This window comes from Diabrotica virgifera, chromosome 8, assembly GCF_917563875.1.
Source record: "Diabrotica virgifera virgifera chromosome 8, PGI_DIABVI_V3a".
Classification (NCBI taxonomy): domain Eukaryota; kingdom Metazoa; phylum Arthropoda; class Insecta; order Coleoptera; family Chrysomelidae; genus Diabrotica; species Diabrotica virgifera.
The window spans coordinates 77,882,069-77,899,864 of NC_065450.1; the positions used below are offsets into that span (position 1 = coordinate 77,882,069).

General features: G+C 33.7%; 1 protein-coding gene across 6 annotated transcripts in view; it reads left to right on the forward strand.

The window, feature by feature from the left end:
* Positions 1–17,796, forward strand: part of LOC126889339 (uncharacterized) — a 137,756-nt gene that overhangs the window by 113,390 nt on the left and 6,570 nt on the right. For all 6 annotated transcript variants that reach the window (XM_050657572.1, XM_050657574.1, XM_050657573.1 and 3 more), the window contains one exon: positions 14,009–14,274. In XM_050657572.1, coding sequence (XP_050513529.1) covers positions 14,009–14,274 — 266 coding nt within the window. The remainder of the gene's footprint in view (positions 1–14,008; positions 14,275–17,796) is intronic.

Genomic DNA, 17,796 nt, shown 5'->3' on the forward strand with positions numbered 1-17,796 from the left:
TGGAGTTTCGAGGGGTTTGGGTGCTGCTGAACACGAATATTCCATCAGAACCGACCCCCGGAGCACCTTGTGCCCGTGGTCACTTCAAAGGCACGTCAGCTTAGCTACCCCAAAAACTCCCGAGTAATCTGTTTGCATAAATTTAGTGCTGAAAACCCTCTAAACTCTAGATGACGTGCCTTAGCAGTAAACCTGGACACCAGGTGCCCCATGCTCACTTCTGATGGCGTATTCGTCCTCAGCGACCCAAAAACCACCGAGTAACAAAATCTGGCCCTAATACACTTATTTTGACATGTTTATGCACTTTTGGATGCATATCATTCACTTTAAAATGCAACTATGCACTTCCAGCCACTTTTCTATTGTTGACTTTTTACTGGTGTCCTGAACACAATGAAAAAAGTTGTAACTTTCTACGTGCTGTATTTAAATATTGATTTATTTTTTCCTAAATGCCCTGGTCTATTTATTAGTAATCACACCACTGATTCATTTGTCAAGGTCGTTTAAGCCAAATGTTTAAGCTCGCGTACTTGTAAATTGTACACGTCGTGTGAGTGCCCTGTTTGTCATTGCAATCGCAAACTCGTATACTTTCCAAGTAGGCGAATAATTCTGTACTTGCGAAGTACACGAGTCGTTTGAGGCCGGCTTTCATTATATTCGTACTGGTCAGTCCTGTAATTCTTGCAAATAATTCTTAGGTAGTCTTAAACTATTGGATCGCAGCTATAGATATAGTAGCCACTATCACTAGTGCTATCACTAGCAAATTATTTCGTGTAATTTTGTTTACTAAATAATTGGTTTTCATTTTGATTCAGAGCACATCACAGGCCGTTCTGAAGATCCCAAGAGGTTGAAACGTATGTAAACGGATGGTGGTCCTCTGAAACAGAGCTTCAGTGAACACGCGCCATCACACACGTCTTCTCCTCATTCCAAAACTTTCCTTGACCTCTTATATCATCCATGATTGATCTCCTCCAAGTTTGTGCTGGGCGACCTGTTTTCGCTGTGTGCAAGTACTTGGAGGGGACACGACCCTAATAGCACAAGGACGTCCAATGGACGTCCATTGGACGTCCTTCACGGACTTTAGGGACGTCCGTTTTCGTCCGAGGAACGTCCTTTATACGTCCTATTTTGGTCCAAATGTCGCGCTACCGAACGTCCATTGGACGTCCATCTAAGGTCCGAGGGGACGTATATTGGACCTTAATCGGACGTAATTTGGACCTTGATCGGACGTCCTAGGGGACGTAAATTGGACCTTAATCGGACGTAAATTGGACCTTAATTGGACATAAATTGGACCTTAATCGGACGTAAATTGGACCTTAATCGGACATAAATTGGACCTTAATCGGACGTAAATTGGACCTTAATCGGACGTAAATTGGACCTTAATAGGACGTAAATTGGACCTTAATGGGACGTAAATGGGACCTTAACCGGACGTAAATTGGACTTTAATAGGACGTAAATTGGACCTTAATCGGACGTAAATGGGACCTTAATCGGACGTAAATTGGACCTTAATCGGACGTAAATTGGACCTTAATCGGACGTAAATTGGACCTTAATAGGACGTAAATTGGACCTTAATTGGACGTAAATGGGACCTTAATCGGACGTAAATTGGACCTTAACCGGACGTTCTAGGGGACGTGAATTGGACCTTAACAGGACGTCCAATTTTGGTCCAAATGCCACGTTGCCAAACGCCCAATGGAGGTCCACTTAACATCCGAAGGGACGTTCGGTGGATGTCAATTGGGCCTTCATAGGACGTCCCAGTTTGGTATTATAAATGTCTTGCTGCCGAACATCCATCTAATGTCGTGGGAAATAAAAAATATATTTTTTAAGGAACTTATATTACATCTTATATTAAATTACAATTATTGGATATTACATTATTTACATTAAATTACAATACACTTCTCCAAGAAATTAACGCACCACCTTAAATATGGGGTATTTTTGATGTCTCGTATTTCCTAAACCTGTTGTTTCATCTAAGTGATTTTTTTATAATATTATAGCCTAGGCTATAGGTTACCTCCTTAAGCTTGTCATGCACAGGGAGCTATGCTGTAATATATGTACATTATATCATATCGCTCTCTATAGTAATGAGTGAGCCTGCAGACAGAAAACAAATGGTTCCATATGTGCAGGCTCACTCATTACTATAGAGTGCGATGTGATATAATATATATTACAGTATAGCTCCCCGTGCATGACAAGCATAAGGAGGTACTTAACCTATAGCCTAGGGCCTAGGCTAGAATATTATAAAAAAATCACTTAGATGCAACAACAGGTTTAGGAAATTCGAGACATCAAAAATGCCCAATTTTTAAGGTGGTGCGTAATCGGCTGTATATACAGGGTGTAACAAAAATACACGTCATAAATTAAATCACATATTCTGGGACCAAAAATAGTTTGAATGAACCTAACTTACCTTAGTACAAATATGCACATAAAAAAAGTTACAGCCCTTTGAAATTACAAAATGAAAATCGATTTTTTCGATTATATCGAAAACTATTAGCGATTTTTTATTGAAAATGGACATGTGGCAGTATTATTGCAGGAATATCTTAAAGAAAAATTATGGTGAAATCTGTGCACCCCATAAAAATTTTATGGGGGTTTTGATCCCTTAGATCCTCCCAAACTTTTGTGTATGTTCCAATTCAATTTTATTATTGTGGTACCATTAGTTAAATTCAATATTTTTGTTTCTTAGTATTTTTCAGATAAGGCAGTTTTTATCGAGTTGTGACTTCTTTTTTAACATGTCTACATAAAAATTTTATGGGGGTTTTGTTCCTTTAAACCCCCCAAATGTTTGTGTACGTTCCAATTAAACTATTACTGAGGTACCATTAGTTAAACAGAATGTTTTTAAAACTTTTTTGCCTCTTTGTATTTTTTCGATAAGGCACATTTTATCGAGATCTGGCTTCTTTTTTAATATGGTTCAAAATATCCCTAAAAATGTAAAGCATAAATAAGTCTGCATATTATTACCAAGTCTCCATAATCGTACTTAACCATATACAAATATGTGGTGGATTTGACAAATATTCAAAATATTTCGATAAAAATTGACTTTTCGAAAAAGCAATAAGAGGCAAAAAAGTTTTTAAAACGTTGTGTTTAAATGGTACTACAATAATAATTAAATTGAAACGTGCACAAAAGTTTGGGGGGGTTTAAAGGAACAAAACCCCCATAAAATTTTTATGGGGTGTCCAAATTTTACTATAGTTTTTTCGTAAGATACTGCTGCCATAATAATGCCACATGTCCATTTTCAATAAAAAATCTCTAATAGTTTTCGATATATTGGAAAAAATCACTTCATCTTGTAACTTCAAATGAGTGATAAAGGCACAGAGACTTAGATGGCGAGGTCACATTGAAAGGATGCCAAACACGAGGACTCCAAAAATGGTACTAAACTACACTACAGCTTCAAGAAAGAGAAGAGGAAGGCCGAAAAATAGATGGAAGCAAGAGGTCGAAAAAGATTTGGAAAGAATGGTGCTACAGGGTCAGAAAAGAAAAATGAATAACAGGAAGGAATGGAGAAAAATCACATATCAAGCCAGAGAAGATCTCAGTACATAAAGAAACGTGAAAATGAAGAAAAAAAACAAACTTTTCAAGCCATGGGCCTCTAAGACCCTTGGTGCTATTATATATATATATAACTTCAAAGGGCTGTAACTTTTCTTGTGTGCACATTTGTACTAAGGTAAGTTAGGTCCAATCAAACTATTTTTGGTCCCAGAATATGTGATTAAATTTATGACCTGTATTTTTGTTACACCCTGTATATATCTACATACTTCGTCTAATTTACTAACTGTTGCGCGTCATCCGCGTCGTAGCCTGTGAGGTCGCATGATACCAACACGAAATATTTAGGCGGTAGGTGTGTTCTTTTTTAGAATCACTTTGCCGAGTACACTGGAATTACAGCCACTAGACATATTTTATTATATACGCGTACAAATAATATTTGAAGATTTCTATTAATGTTAACCTAAAGAAATACACAATAATATGTTTCATTTAATTTGTATAAATGGATTATAAAGCGTTTTTATGAAGCAGATTTGTTCGGATCACACTGTAACTGTAATCGAACGAAGGTGACATTTTAGAATAAATTGGTAACATTTATTTGACAGTTGTGATGACACTTCATATTTGTTTATATTCTTTACTATAAGTATTTGTTTTATTTATTATATTTACTGTTTTTATTATTTACTTTACTATAAAAAGATCCTCTACTATAAAAATATAAATTTCACCTAATTTTATAACGACTTGGAATAATCGAGGTATCTGACAACTTTTTTAGTTGTTATTGTAGACATACTTATACAAAGAAACCTACCGGCTTTTTGACAAGAGTTCGGAGCCGTTTTTTAATTATTAACAATGCAGTGCAAAAACTCTTGCACTGCAAATCTTAAAAGATTATAACTTAATTCTTGTTCTCTATTTCTTAAGTTTTTACTTATTTACATTGAATATTAATTTGTTTTGTTGTATAATCCACGTTTACAATAATTATGTGACATATTTGATTTAAAATGGATTCAGGATCTTTTTATACTTTGGCAACTATGTCAACTTAGATCTCTGGCGTAGATAATGACGTGGAACAGTAAGTAAATTAGATGGACTGTAGGTTATATTTGGTTCTTGGGACATCAAAGTATATTTTTTAGACATTCTTAGTCACTGATGTGACATACCTCCGATTTGTTTTTTCATGAGTTTTGTAAGAGAGACTAAAAACTTTTTTTATAGTCACCTCCTGTTTTCATATATTTTTTGACATGTTTTGTAGTAAATTCAACTATCTATTTACTACAAAACATGGTTTTTCGGCTCCTACAAAATTCATGAAAAAGCAGATAGAAGAATTATTGTACATTACAATTCTCTGATGTTTGGGAAAAAGGGCTTAAGTCAGAATTGCACATCGATAATGTTTTGATGATTTCTACAGTACTGTAGTAGATTCTACTGTACATACAGTTTACATCTACAACAGTTTTTTTCTGGTCCAGAAATCATCAAAACATTATCAATGTGCAATTCTGACTTAAGTCCTTTTTGCCAAACATAAAAAAACAATCTGGTCATAACTGACCAATGAGCAATTTTAATTTAACCTAAATTACTACTGTTTCTTAAAATGAAGAGCTTACCCCATAGCGTCTCTTATCTAATCTAACAAGATCGTGCACTATTATTCTAACATACACAGGCACAGCACACAAGCACTATGCTCCGTTTTTCACTATCACCTATCACTCAAACTAGTTCAAAAGGATTTGTCCTCTTCAATCTTCTAGTTTGCCCAGTAGTATCGAGGAGCTGGATTTCCTCGATATTCTTGAACTTATGAAGTTGATGCTCGTGACCCTGCTATCTTCTTGATATTTGTTGATAAAGTAATAACTTATTATGCATGGACAATGTGGACTTTCTTCCAACTAGCCAATACACTTTTTATATCTCTCTTTTGCCTTTCATAGCCACAAGGCTATACATTTCCTTCTTGGTTTTTTTTTGTAGGCCACTTTCAGCTGATTCTAAAAAAAATTAAAATGAACGGTAATTTTTCTATTCTTTACAATTAAAAATCAAAAGAAATAGGTACCTATTTACAGGTAATAATATGCATGTATAAATGATTCGTTTCATAAAGAATAAAGAAAATTGAAAACGGATTTTATAATACTTACAAAATTGTTTAAACAAGAGATCTAGCCAGAGCCCAGAGCAAAAACTAGCAGACAGTACAGCAAAAAAGCCACTAATTTCCATTTCCCACACCCCCTTATCGATGCACTTTTTTCCAATCAAAATTTTTACTTTACTAAATTTTTAGGTTATCGGTTATGTTATGAAAATGAAATGTGATGACCAATGACCACGAGACGCTACATAGATACTCGCGCGGCAAATTTGAAAATGAACGCAAATTGAACAGTACAATAAATGGCCTCTCTTAAAATCTTGTAATGGAAAATTTTACCCCTCCAGGAAGACATTGTACTATGTTCATAGAATATCTTGTGGTAACTTTCCACCCATAATTTAATCAGATAGATGTTCACGGAATAGAACGGTAGTACCTACATTCCTGGAATGTTTTGTGTTGTTAGGATTAAACTTTTATTTTATTTATTCTTGAATATTTCCTATTGTTAAACATTGTAACCAATAATTTACAAATAAGATTTTCATTACATTACATAAAATCAAAAACATTTTTTGGATATTAAACTATATAGTTTGTTTATAATTGTAATAATTGTATATACAATTTTGAATTAAAAGATTTAATCTTTTCAATTTAAACTACAGTAAAACCTGTGTTACCGGCCCCCTGCAAACACCGGCCACCTGTACTAACGGTCAGTTTAAAAATTCCCCAAACCAATTACAGTAAAACCTGTCAGTAACGGCCACTAAAAATGAAAAAGCTATTGGCCGATATAGAAAGGTGACCGGTATTGCCAGTTTTTGTAGTCTAGATATAATTGGTTTGGGGAATATTTAAACTGGCCGTTAGTACAGGTGGCCAGTAACACAAGTTTTACTGTATATCTAGACTACAAAAACTGGCAATAACGGCCACCTTTCTATATCGGCCAATAGTTCTTTCATTTTAGTGGACGTTACTGACAGGTTTGACTGTATTTCATTAACGTAAAGTTAACGCGTAAGTTAATATTTTATTGAATTATTTTGCTATTTGATCCCGTAATTGGTATAATGTGTCCAATATAATATATAAGCGTTCATAAAACGTCCGTATTTCGTCCAGTATGGACGTCCAAAGGACGTTCAACGTCGGACATCCAAAGGACGTCCATATTTATTCCGTCCGAAGGACGTCCAACGTCGGACGTCCAAAGGACGTCCATATTTATTCCTTCCGAAGGACGTCCAAAATGGGACGTCCAAAGGACGTCCGTTTATAGTCCATGGACGTAAGGACCAAAAATGGACCTATTTTGGACGTCCAAAGGACGTTGTGTGCTATTAGGGGAGAAACGATCGTGCGCGTATGGCGGACAAATCTTGCAACTTTCTTAATATTTCTTAAATAATTCTAATTGTTAATTGAAATTGTCAAATTGACGTATATTTCATACCTACTGTCATTGAAGAAAATGGGATTTCGCAAATGATGTGGCATAAATGTAAAAATTATATGTTGCTCCACAATATTGATATGATATGCAATTATTAAAGTGAATTTAATTAATGGTATTTTGCTTGTAGTACAATGTTTTCCTTTTAATCACATAACTTCAAACTTACTTTTTCTTCTTATTCTTTTTTTGGGCTATGGCTTTGACAATTATCCAGTCTTCTTCTTCTTGCGCCACTCTTTTATCGGAAATCATCATGGCTATCCTGACCTTGTTTACAGCTGACCTAAAAAGTTCATTAGTGGTGCAGGGGCCGTTCAAGTATTACGTAACGCAGGTTGGGGAAGAGGGTCAAAAATCTTCAAAAATTGCGTTACGTAATACCTGAACGCCCCATAACGGTGCGTTAAATAGGGGGAGAGGGGTCAAAAATCTTCAAAAATTGCGTTACGTAATACTTGAATGCCCCCGCAGCCAAACCACTCTCTCTGGATTCCGTTTTCCAGGCCGTAATTATCAAGTAGCCAGGACTAATATAATTGGCCAATATAATTAAAAGTTCTAAAAATGTTGCTGAGCTGTGAAACCAGGTGTCGCTCTTCCGAACTTGCATGGTCCCAATCTTAGACAAGGAAAGAGAGAAGACGGGTAACACTCATTTAATACATGTTCAAAAAGTGAAGCCAGTTTTGAGTTTGTTTGCCGCCAAAAACATGTAGTGTAGGAAACAGAGGTTGAACCTTGCAAAATGGACACAAGTCTGGTTTTATTTTGTTTCTGTTACATCAAGGGGTGCTTATTATAAGACTAACTTTTTCTGAAAAAATTTCGCCCCGGAACCTCCCTTTTCACCCCTTTAAAGGGGGTAATTTGTGGTTTTGGCGGAACGTAGCCCTTCCTGTATCTTTTACAAAAAAATTCTTTTATAGAAATTTGATGACGACTATATTTTCTACGATTTATTTCCCGACAGCATCTGTCTATCATGCACCGTTTAGCGAGGGTGGCGCTAAAGTTGACAAGTTTTTAAAAAAGATATTTTAAAAAAATATATATTTTCCCGGTTGCTTATACGAAAAAAATGAATAGGACCTAATTTTTAGACTAAATAGTGGTCTTTAACCTTGTATAAGTTTTGTTTAAAAAGAATGCATAGGTAATGAGAAAATCCTAAAAACATCCTCGCCAAGGGATAGGGGTAGTTTCTGCAGTATATTTTCAAGGATAGGGGTGGTTTCCGCAGGGATGTTGCAATAACCATATAAATTTTTGAAAAGCACTATTGATGAAGCATATTCCCATATGGATCAAAAAGCAAAAAACAAAAAAAAATTTCAACCCCCCACTTTATTTATTTTTTTTTTGGCTACAGGGGTTGTACTAGGAAATCGCTTTTAGTGTCCATGTATGGGTAATAATAACGTGCACAAAATGATATACGAAGCATATTAATAAAGGGCGTTGTGTGTGAAGGATTCCAAGAAAACCACTTTGTTTATTAATTCTTCTTTTTTTTTTAGCAACAGTATATGGGTAATCGCTGAAAGTCTTTTTACTCTAGCATAAACGGTTCAGATGGTATAAAAAGGGGTTTTTTAAAATGTAACACCCTGTAATTAAAAAAAGGGCAATTACCCTTAAGTTAAACCTATACCAAAAATCAATCAATTATTTGTGAATAATTGCCGCAGGATTTCTTCTTGATTTCCGTTACAGTTAGGGAAATATACAGCGTGTCTACTTAAGTTGGAAACATATGGGAAACTTTTTTATTATTAATTTTACGAAAAAAAGTTATTCTTCATAAAAAGTTCTGCATGCCCTAAAACCCAAGATTCAATCATCATATAACAATTTTGTCAATATTATACGGGGTCTGTCAAAAAATATGAATTTCGTTCAAAGTATGTACCTTTATTTCTCTGAATATCGAAAATTCTTATTATGAAAAGTTGTTTCGAATTTAAAACCAAGATCAAATATCTAATTACATGCTTCCAATTGAAAAAAAAATCCAAATTTTTCTCAAATTTATGGATACTTCTGTTTTTATTTATTACCCATATTATAACTCTATTATTATTAATCTTACGAAAAAAAGTTATTCTTCATAAAAAGTTCTACATGGTCTAAAACCTAAGATGCAACCATCAGATATCACATTTTTTTAATTTTATACGAGGTATGTAAAAAAATATGAATTTCACTCAGGAGTAAAGTACCTTTATTTTTCACAATATTGAAAATTGTTATTAAAAAGTTATTTAGAATTAAAAACTATGTTTCAATATGTAATTACATCCTTCTAATTGAAATATTGTGAAATATAAAGGTACTATACTCATGAGCGAAATTCATATTTTTTGACACACCTCGTATAAAATTAATAAAAGTAGATATATCGTAGTTGCATCTTAGATTTTAGACCATGCAGAGCTTTTTATGAAGAATAACTTTTTTTCGTAAAATGAATAATAAAAGAGTTATCATATTAATTTGTAATAAATAAAAATGACGTTGGGAATTCATAAAGACAAAAATTTGTAAAATATTTTTTTTTTCAATTAGAAGCATGTAATTTGATCTTGGTTTTTAATTCCCAACAACTTTTCATAATAAGAATTTTCGATATTCAGAGAAATAAAGGTACTTTACCCTTGAACGAAATTCATATTTTTTGACATACCTCGTACAATATTGATAAAATTTGATATATGATGATTGAATCTGAGGTTTTAGAGCATGCAAAACTTTTTATAAAGAATAACTTTTTTTCGTAAAATGAATAATAAAAAAGTTTCCCATATGTTTCCAACTTAAGTAGACACGCTGTATATATTTTTTAAAAACATCTTTTTTTTAAGACTTGTCAACTTTATGACGCCACCCCCGCTAAACGGTGGATGATAGACAGATGCTGTCGCGAAATAAATCGTAGAAAATATAGTCCTCATTACATTTATATAAAAGAAAATTTTTGTAAAAGGTACAGGAAGGGCTACGTTCCGCAAAAACTACAAATTACCCCCTTTAAAGGGGTGAAAAATGGGGTTCTGGGGCGAAATTTTTTCAGAAAAAGTTAGTCTTATAATAAGCACCCCCAGAGCCGTGCGGTACATCTTTTCAATATGATGCAAGACTTCGAAATGCCGCCCCTTAAGTATTATTGAAATTTTTTTTTATTAAATGAAACGACACAAAATTTTTACGAATTTACGATTGCGACATGAAAACTTTTGTTTTAAAAACAAAAACACACCTTAAATTAAATGAAATTTGTATTATCATTAAATAACATTTACAAAAATTACAATTTTGCCCTTCTGACCTTAATTTGGCAAACTGTCAATCATCTTGGTGTAGTCTAAAGTAGCAGCTAGTGACGACTCTTTTAAAATGAATGCTAAATTTTTTAGTTTTGTTTGTCTTATGGACCTTCGTAAATAGTTTTTAATAATTTTTAATTTTGAAAAACTTCTTTCTCCACTAGCTACCGAGACAGGCAGTGTTAATAAAAATCTTAGTGATACAACTACATTTGGGTATAAAGAAATTAGGGTATTTTGGCACAGTTTTGGTAACAGTTCAAAATCTAAAAACCTTAAAAAAGGTTTCATGGAGTATGGTATCATTTAAGATACACTTTTCTATATCCAATTCTTATTCTTTTTCTGTTGAAATTATTGAATGAAGATTCATACAATATTTTTTTAGTGTTTTATAGAAGCCAAAAACGGACAATCAAAGAATTAATGGTAATTTTTAAAATATAGATGAAAACATTTATTTTAAATTTATCTTCCTCTGTTAAAAATTCATCCACAGATTTTTCGTAATCAAATTGGCGCTTTTTTTCCTGGCTCGAATTTAATTTTCAGCAGGAAATTCGGAACTTATATCAAGATTTTCTGCAATTTTATTAGCAGTAATCTTCATTTGGCCATAGCTAGATTGACTGTAACTTTTAATTTTTTCTATTGTTTCTGATAACATTTTTACACAATCTGACAAATTAATAGTTACATATTGCAACATCTTTATACTACACCGCTTTTCCATAACTTTTCAAAATTAGTCAAAGTAAGTTCTGTTAAATCTTTACCGGTTGAATCACCAGCTTTAAAAAAAACCAATAAAAAATTCTTCGATAATTTGTTCTGACTAGAATTAAAAGCGACAACTCTTATTGTCAATGAGAGCTGTTCAATACGACTTTACGTCTGGGGTACAATCGGCGATTATCGAAAAATATTTAGCGACGTTTGCTATTTCGAAAATTTTGTTTAAAATAACATTACCCATTAAACTTATCAAATCATCTTGCCTACTGTTGCTTAAATAAGTCACAAACCACTTATCAGACTCTCGTTAAACTCTCCTGATATGTTCTTCCATTGCTGGATCAAACACAGAGAGCAGTTTGTACCTACTAACTTCAAAATTTTTCCATTATTAGGTTGAAACAAACAAACAAATGATCAGTTGTTCCACGAAAAGCTAAACATTGTGGGGCCAAAAGTCTAATTCTTTTCAGAACTTCGCTCCAATCTTGAATTATCCGTTATTAAATTAGATTTTACTGATTATGCCGCCCCCTTGTGATGCCGCCTGATGCGACTGCCTCACCGCATCATAGCACGGCACGGCCCTGAGCACCCCTTGATATACCAGAAAAAAAAATAAAACCGGACTTGTGTTCATTTTGCAAGGTTCAACCTTTGTTTCCTACACTAATGGCGGTTACGTCAAATATAACAATGGGTTGCCAGTGGTGGGTGTTCGTTGAGGGTTAAAATGTGATAAAAAATAAAGTAAATCCTCATCTAAAATTCGTAATAAAAACATATTATGTACGTATTGAAACATATGTACGTACTATGAGCAACTTAGTAAAACATTTACCGTACACAAATTTTTCATTTTAAATACTTACATTTCATTTTTTCATAGTAAATACTCAATCTATAACAATACCCCAAAGATACGTCGCTGATCAAAATCTCTGGTGGCAGATCGGCTTCACTTTTGGTCATAGGATTACTCGTCCTCTCTCTTTCCTTTTCTAAGGACCCCATGGACCAAGGTTCATAGATAGGACGTCCAATCTAATCTATTTATTAACCTTGCCCATGGATAGCCTAAGTCTGACGTCACAAATGTCACAAAATTGGGAGGAGCTTTTTGTTTGTAACGTTAAAAATGATCATAAGGAATTTTTCATTTATGTGCTTTGTGTGGCAAAATAAGACTTCATTTAGGTATTTCGTTAAAGAAACGTGTGTAGCTATTTTCTTGAAGTGTGTGACCGATCCAACCCCACTTTATGGATTTCATTTCATTTTCTACATATTTTTCTTTTGTTCGGTCCGGTCAGGTGTAGCAGATCTTCGTTTCTGATGATCTTTAGAAAATACGAACAATTCTTCGTACGCATTTGTTAACAAACACCTGCAGTTCGTATCTACCTAAGGATTTTTGTCACTTTACAGATTCCAGATTTCACATCCATAGAGTAGAACAGACATGATATTTGACTGGAATATTCGGATCTTTGTCTTTGTAGAATACTGACCTCCGCTTTCTGTTATGACACTTCTAAGATGAGTAAAATTTTTCACATTTTCAATCTGCGTGTTGTTAATAGAGATTTGAAGTTGGAGCTGAGAGTTAGGTTGGCTAGGTGCTATGTTTTCTCGACTTTGTTTTATGGAATGCAAGCTTGGACCTTGAATGCCACATCAATGAAAAAGCTAGAATCATTCGAGCTGTGGGTGTACAGAAGAATTCTGAAAATATCATGGACAGAACACGTCACAAACAAAGAGGTTCTGAGAAATCCAATAGCATAGGATAAGAATACCTAAGAATTATTTGCAAGAATCACAGGACTGACCAGTATAAATAAATGGAAATCTTAAATACCATAAAAACAAGAAAATTAGAATATCTCGGACATATTACACGTGGAGAGAGACAAAACTTGCTCCAATTGATTATGTGGGGTAATCAAGGAAAAAGAAGCATAGGGAGACGCAGAATATCGAGGCTGCGCAACCTGAGAGAATGGTACGGATGTACATCAAATGAACTTTTCAGAGCAGCCGTCTCTAGAATCCGAATAGCTATGATGATTGCCGACCTCCGGAGATGACACTTAAAGAAGTTGTTAATAGTAAATAGTACAAAAATGAATAACCATTTTCAATTTCGTTGCAACACGAAACTACAGCCGCATCATAATTCTAGTTCAATCAGAGAGTGCAGCAAGCATCTCTACCGGTTTCGAAACTTATTAGTATCTCTACCGGCAACTGCTAGCAAAAAAACTTAGTTTTCAATCTAATAGCACATAAAACAACATCCAAAAATGTTACTCTACACTCTACATACTACCACATTGAAAACAATGGGAACCTTCTCTGGTAACACCTCCGAGGCTTCTAAAATTTGCAAGCTATAACGGATGCTCAGCTCGGTAAATAATACCTATATTGTCTCTTGTATTAATTCTCATGGATTTGGTTTTATTAATAACTATTGATTTTCAAACCTATTTTATTGGCTTCAGTGGAAAGTGTTGGCTGACTCAGTTGGGTAGCCACATCTTGGAACTTTGCCATAAGAGGCAGATATCATCGGCGTATTCTAGATCACTAGGCGTGTGGTTAACGTTCATTGTATACTTACCTCTTGTGGCAGAGTCTAGTTTGGGGTACGTAGGCTCTCAACCCACAGAAAAACGTAACAATATATAAAATTAGTTTTTGGTAAATATCTCAGTAGTACTTTAATTTCAGGGTGTTGGATTAGCAGTTAATGCGCTTAGTGTGGCAAATATAGGAATCAGTGGTATTGGTATAATAAACTCCAGCTACGATGTCTTTGATATGTGGATAAATCATAAGCAGGCTCCTTCTGCATTGACGATATTACAGTTAGCCTCTTCAGTATTATTCTTTGGCAATGCAGTATACAACTTCAGAACTGTTGGACAAATGATAGACGAAACACAGGGTAGAGTTTTAGAAGATTATTATGACTCCTTGAGATCTAACAGACACAGGTATGTAACTTTAATTTTCCTAGTGCACTAAATATCATAAGTTAATCCAATTCAAATATAACAATGTTAATATTACACATCATCATCACAATCCGGATCTATCCAATGCTAGATATAGGTCTCCCTCAGTCTTTTCCATGTATTCCTGTTTAGTGCTGTTTGCATCCAATTTGTGTCAATCCGTTTTGTCATCAGACAATCTTGTTGGCGGACGACCTCTACGCCGATATGCTTCTTGTCTTGTTATATTACAGATAGTTGTTCTGTAAATACAACTGGTAGCTTTTTTGGCATATTTTCAGTAGTGCGATATGCTTCTTGTCTTGTTATATTACAGATAGTTGTTCTGTAAATACAACTGGTAGCTTTTTCAGTACACTTTGAAAAATCAATTTGTTGTAACTACAAATCGAATAGAAATGAGTCAAATCGAATAGAGGTCGGCAAGTCGGATCGGAATTTGAGCTGCCAGCAAACTAAAAGAGTCATTAATATTCAGCTCAGCGGGGTGTTAATCTTTAAAGTGTGAAATTCTATCAACAAAGGATCTACCTGTTTTATGGAATGATCCTTTGTTTATTTAAATACACATTTCCATCAACAGTAGGTACCCCGCTGAACTGAATATTAATATGTAACTCTCTTGGTTGGTAGCACTATTAGCCCAATAAATGACCGTTTTCGAGTGTAATTTCCAGGGTCAACTCCGAATTGCATGAAAATTTGGATTTAGGTTCTACTTACCCTCCACTTCAAAGTTGAAATTGTGCCGTTAGTTGCTTTTACTTGGGGGGTGGCAGTCACCCCTTCTCGGATATGAAAAAACATACGTTCAAGATAAGACCGGAAATTGATAAATTGGCTGATTTTAAGCACCTTTTGTTCTATAAAGTTTTTTACGTAAGTCAATACTTTTCGAGTTATTCGCGATTTAAAATGTTGATTTTTCGACAAAAAAACTACGTTTTCAGAGAGTTTTTCGCAAAAAACTCAAAAAGTACACATTTTATCGAAAAAAATTATTTTTTGCAAAAATGTAGCATATAAAAAAAAGAAAAAAATGGTGTACCAGTAAAGTCTACAAATTGAGTAGAAGCAAAGTTGTAGCTCATGAAAAATACGTTCTTATTCGTCTAATTCCAAATCGAATAACTCAACGCGAAATCACCGAAGAATGAAGCACTTTTCGGGAAAACCTTATTAACATTTTTATAGTATCTAAAAAAAGCTTACTATTTGTTTTTTACAAAAGTTTCCAGCATCAAAAATAAACTAGTTACACTGAAAAGAAAAGTTGGCCCCTTTTTTTGGAAAAAAATCGTGAAAACCTCCCTCTATTTAGCACCCTAAATGAATTTAATCGTTACCGCTTTACCATTTATGTTAACTGTATATGTATTGTTTATATGATCTGTAAGTTTGATTGGTTTGAAGGGCTCATTTATGAAAAATTTGGTTTTATAGTAAAAAAATTTTCTAAAAATTTTTGGAAAATTTCCTTTTTTCAAAATAACTTAAAAAGCATTAGTGATAAGAAAAATCTGAAACAGTAAAAAATATAGGTTTTGCTATTATAAATATGCTTGTTTCATTTTGTTTCTCAGTAAGACAAAAATTGATTAAGATATGGCTGTTCAAAATTTGCATACACTCGTGATTAGTGACCCATTCAAGCTTTTTCAACTATAACCCTTTCAAAAATAAACAGTTTAAACCGGTAAGACTGACAGATCATATAAAAAATAGATAGGTAAGTAAACTGTTTGTAAAGCGGTAGCGATTAATTTCATTTGGGGAGCTAAACACGGGGAGATTTTCATGATTTTTTACAAAAAAAAAGAGGGCCAACTTTATTTTGAGCGTAACTCGCTTATTTTTAATGCCAAAAACTTTTGTTAACAATTAAAATAAAGCTTTTTATAAACACTTTAAAAAAGCTTAAATGGATTTTTCCCGAAAAATGCCTAATTTTTCGGTGATTTCACCTTGAAATATTCGATTTGGAATTAGACGAATAAGAACGTATTTTTCATGAGCTACAACTTTGTTTTTACTTGATTTATAGACTTTACTGATACACCATTTTTTTTTTGTTTTTTATAAGCTACACTTTTGCTAAGAATATTTTTTCGATAAAATACTTACTTTTTGAGTTATTTGCGAAAAACCGTCTGAAAACGTAGTTTTTTTGTCGAAAAATCAACATTTTCAATGGCAAATATCTCGAAAAGTATTGACTTACGTAAAAAACTCTATAGAACAAAAGTTGCTTAAAACCAATCAATTTATCCATTTCCGGTCTTATCTTGAACGTATTTGTTTTCACCCCCGAGAAGGGGTGACTGTCACCCCCCAAGTAAAAGCACCCAACGGCACAATTTCAACTTTGAAGTGGAGGGTAAGTAGAACCTAAATCCAAATTTTCATGCAATTCGGAGTTGCCCCTGAAAATTACACGGTATCGCCGCATTTCCCGTTCATTTACTGGGCTATATAGGAATTGGTATTTTGTAACTAATCTCGACCTCTACTATCGGAACGTTGGGTAGAAATTGATTTCGAAAAGACAAGCTCTGTCGAGATCACATTTCGACATCGTCTTGACGCTTGCGCATTGGCATTATTGTTATTTTAACGTTTATTTGTTAAATTAGCGATTTTAGTCTGTGTTGTTATTTATTTAGATAATTGTATATTTAATTTTATATACCATAGTCCAAAAACCCACTGCGCATCCGCTAGGAAAAATATTTTGATTCGAATTTTTTGCACAATCTTACTGAAAAAGAACTCCTTTTAACAAATTTGCATGTTGCCAGGACCAAAAGGTGGTCAAAAAATTTTTACACGTTTTTTTTCCAAAAATTATTTTTTTTGCATGAAAAAAGTTTTTTTAGGTTTTTTGGATCATTCCAAACAGAAAAGGTCTTTAGTGACTTTTCTCTAAAAATGATAGTTTTTGACATATAAGCGATTAAAAATTTAAAAATTGCGAAATCAGCCATTTTTAACCCTCAAAAACTATGTGAAAAACTAAAAATTTGAATGTTGCCAAGGTAGGTAGATATTCTTTAAACATCGGTTAATGAAATCCCGAAGAGTTTTTTGCAATACAATATTCAAAACTCCTTTGTTTTTTAATTGCTAATCAAGCGTGCGCGACACTATTTTCCACCGTTGCATGTGTATACAGTTATGGTGCAAATGAAAGGAATAAATTCTAGATTCTACATATGGTATAATAGTGACGTCATCCATCTGGACGTGATGACGTAATCGATGATTTTTTTAAATGACAATAGGGGTCGTGTGCTAGCTCATTTGAAAGGTTCTTCAATTATTTATTCAGTAATATAAACATTTACATAATTATTTATACAGGGTGTCCAAAAAAATTGTATTAAATTAAATTATTTGACAAAAAAGAAGAATGTATTATTGTGGATCAATCTATCAATCAAAGATAGAATAAAAATTTTAATTTTTTTAATATAACGCGGGCACATAAATTTGATCCACCCT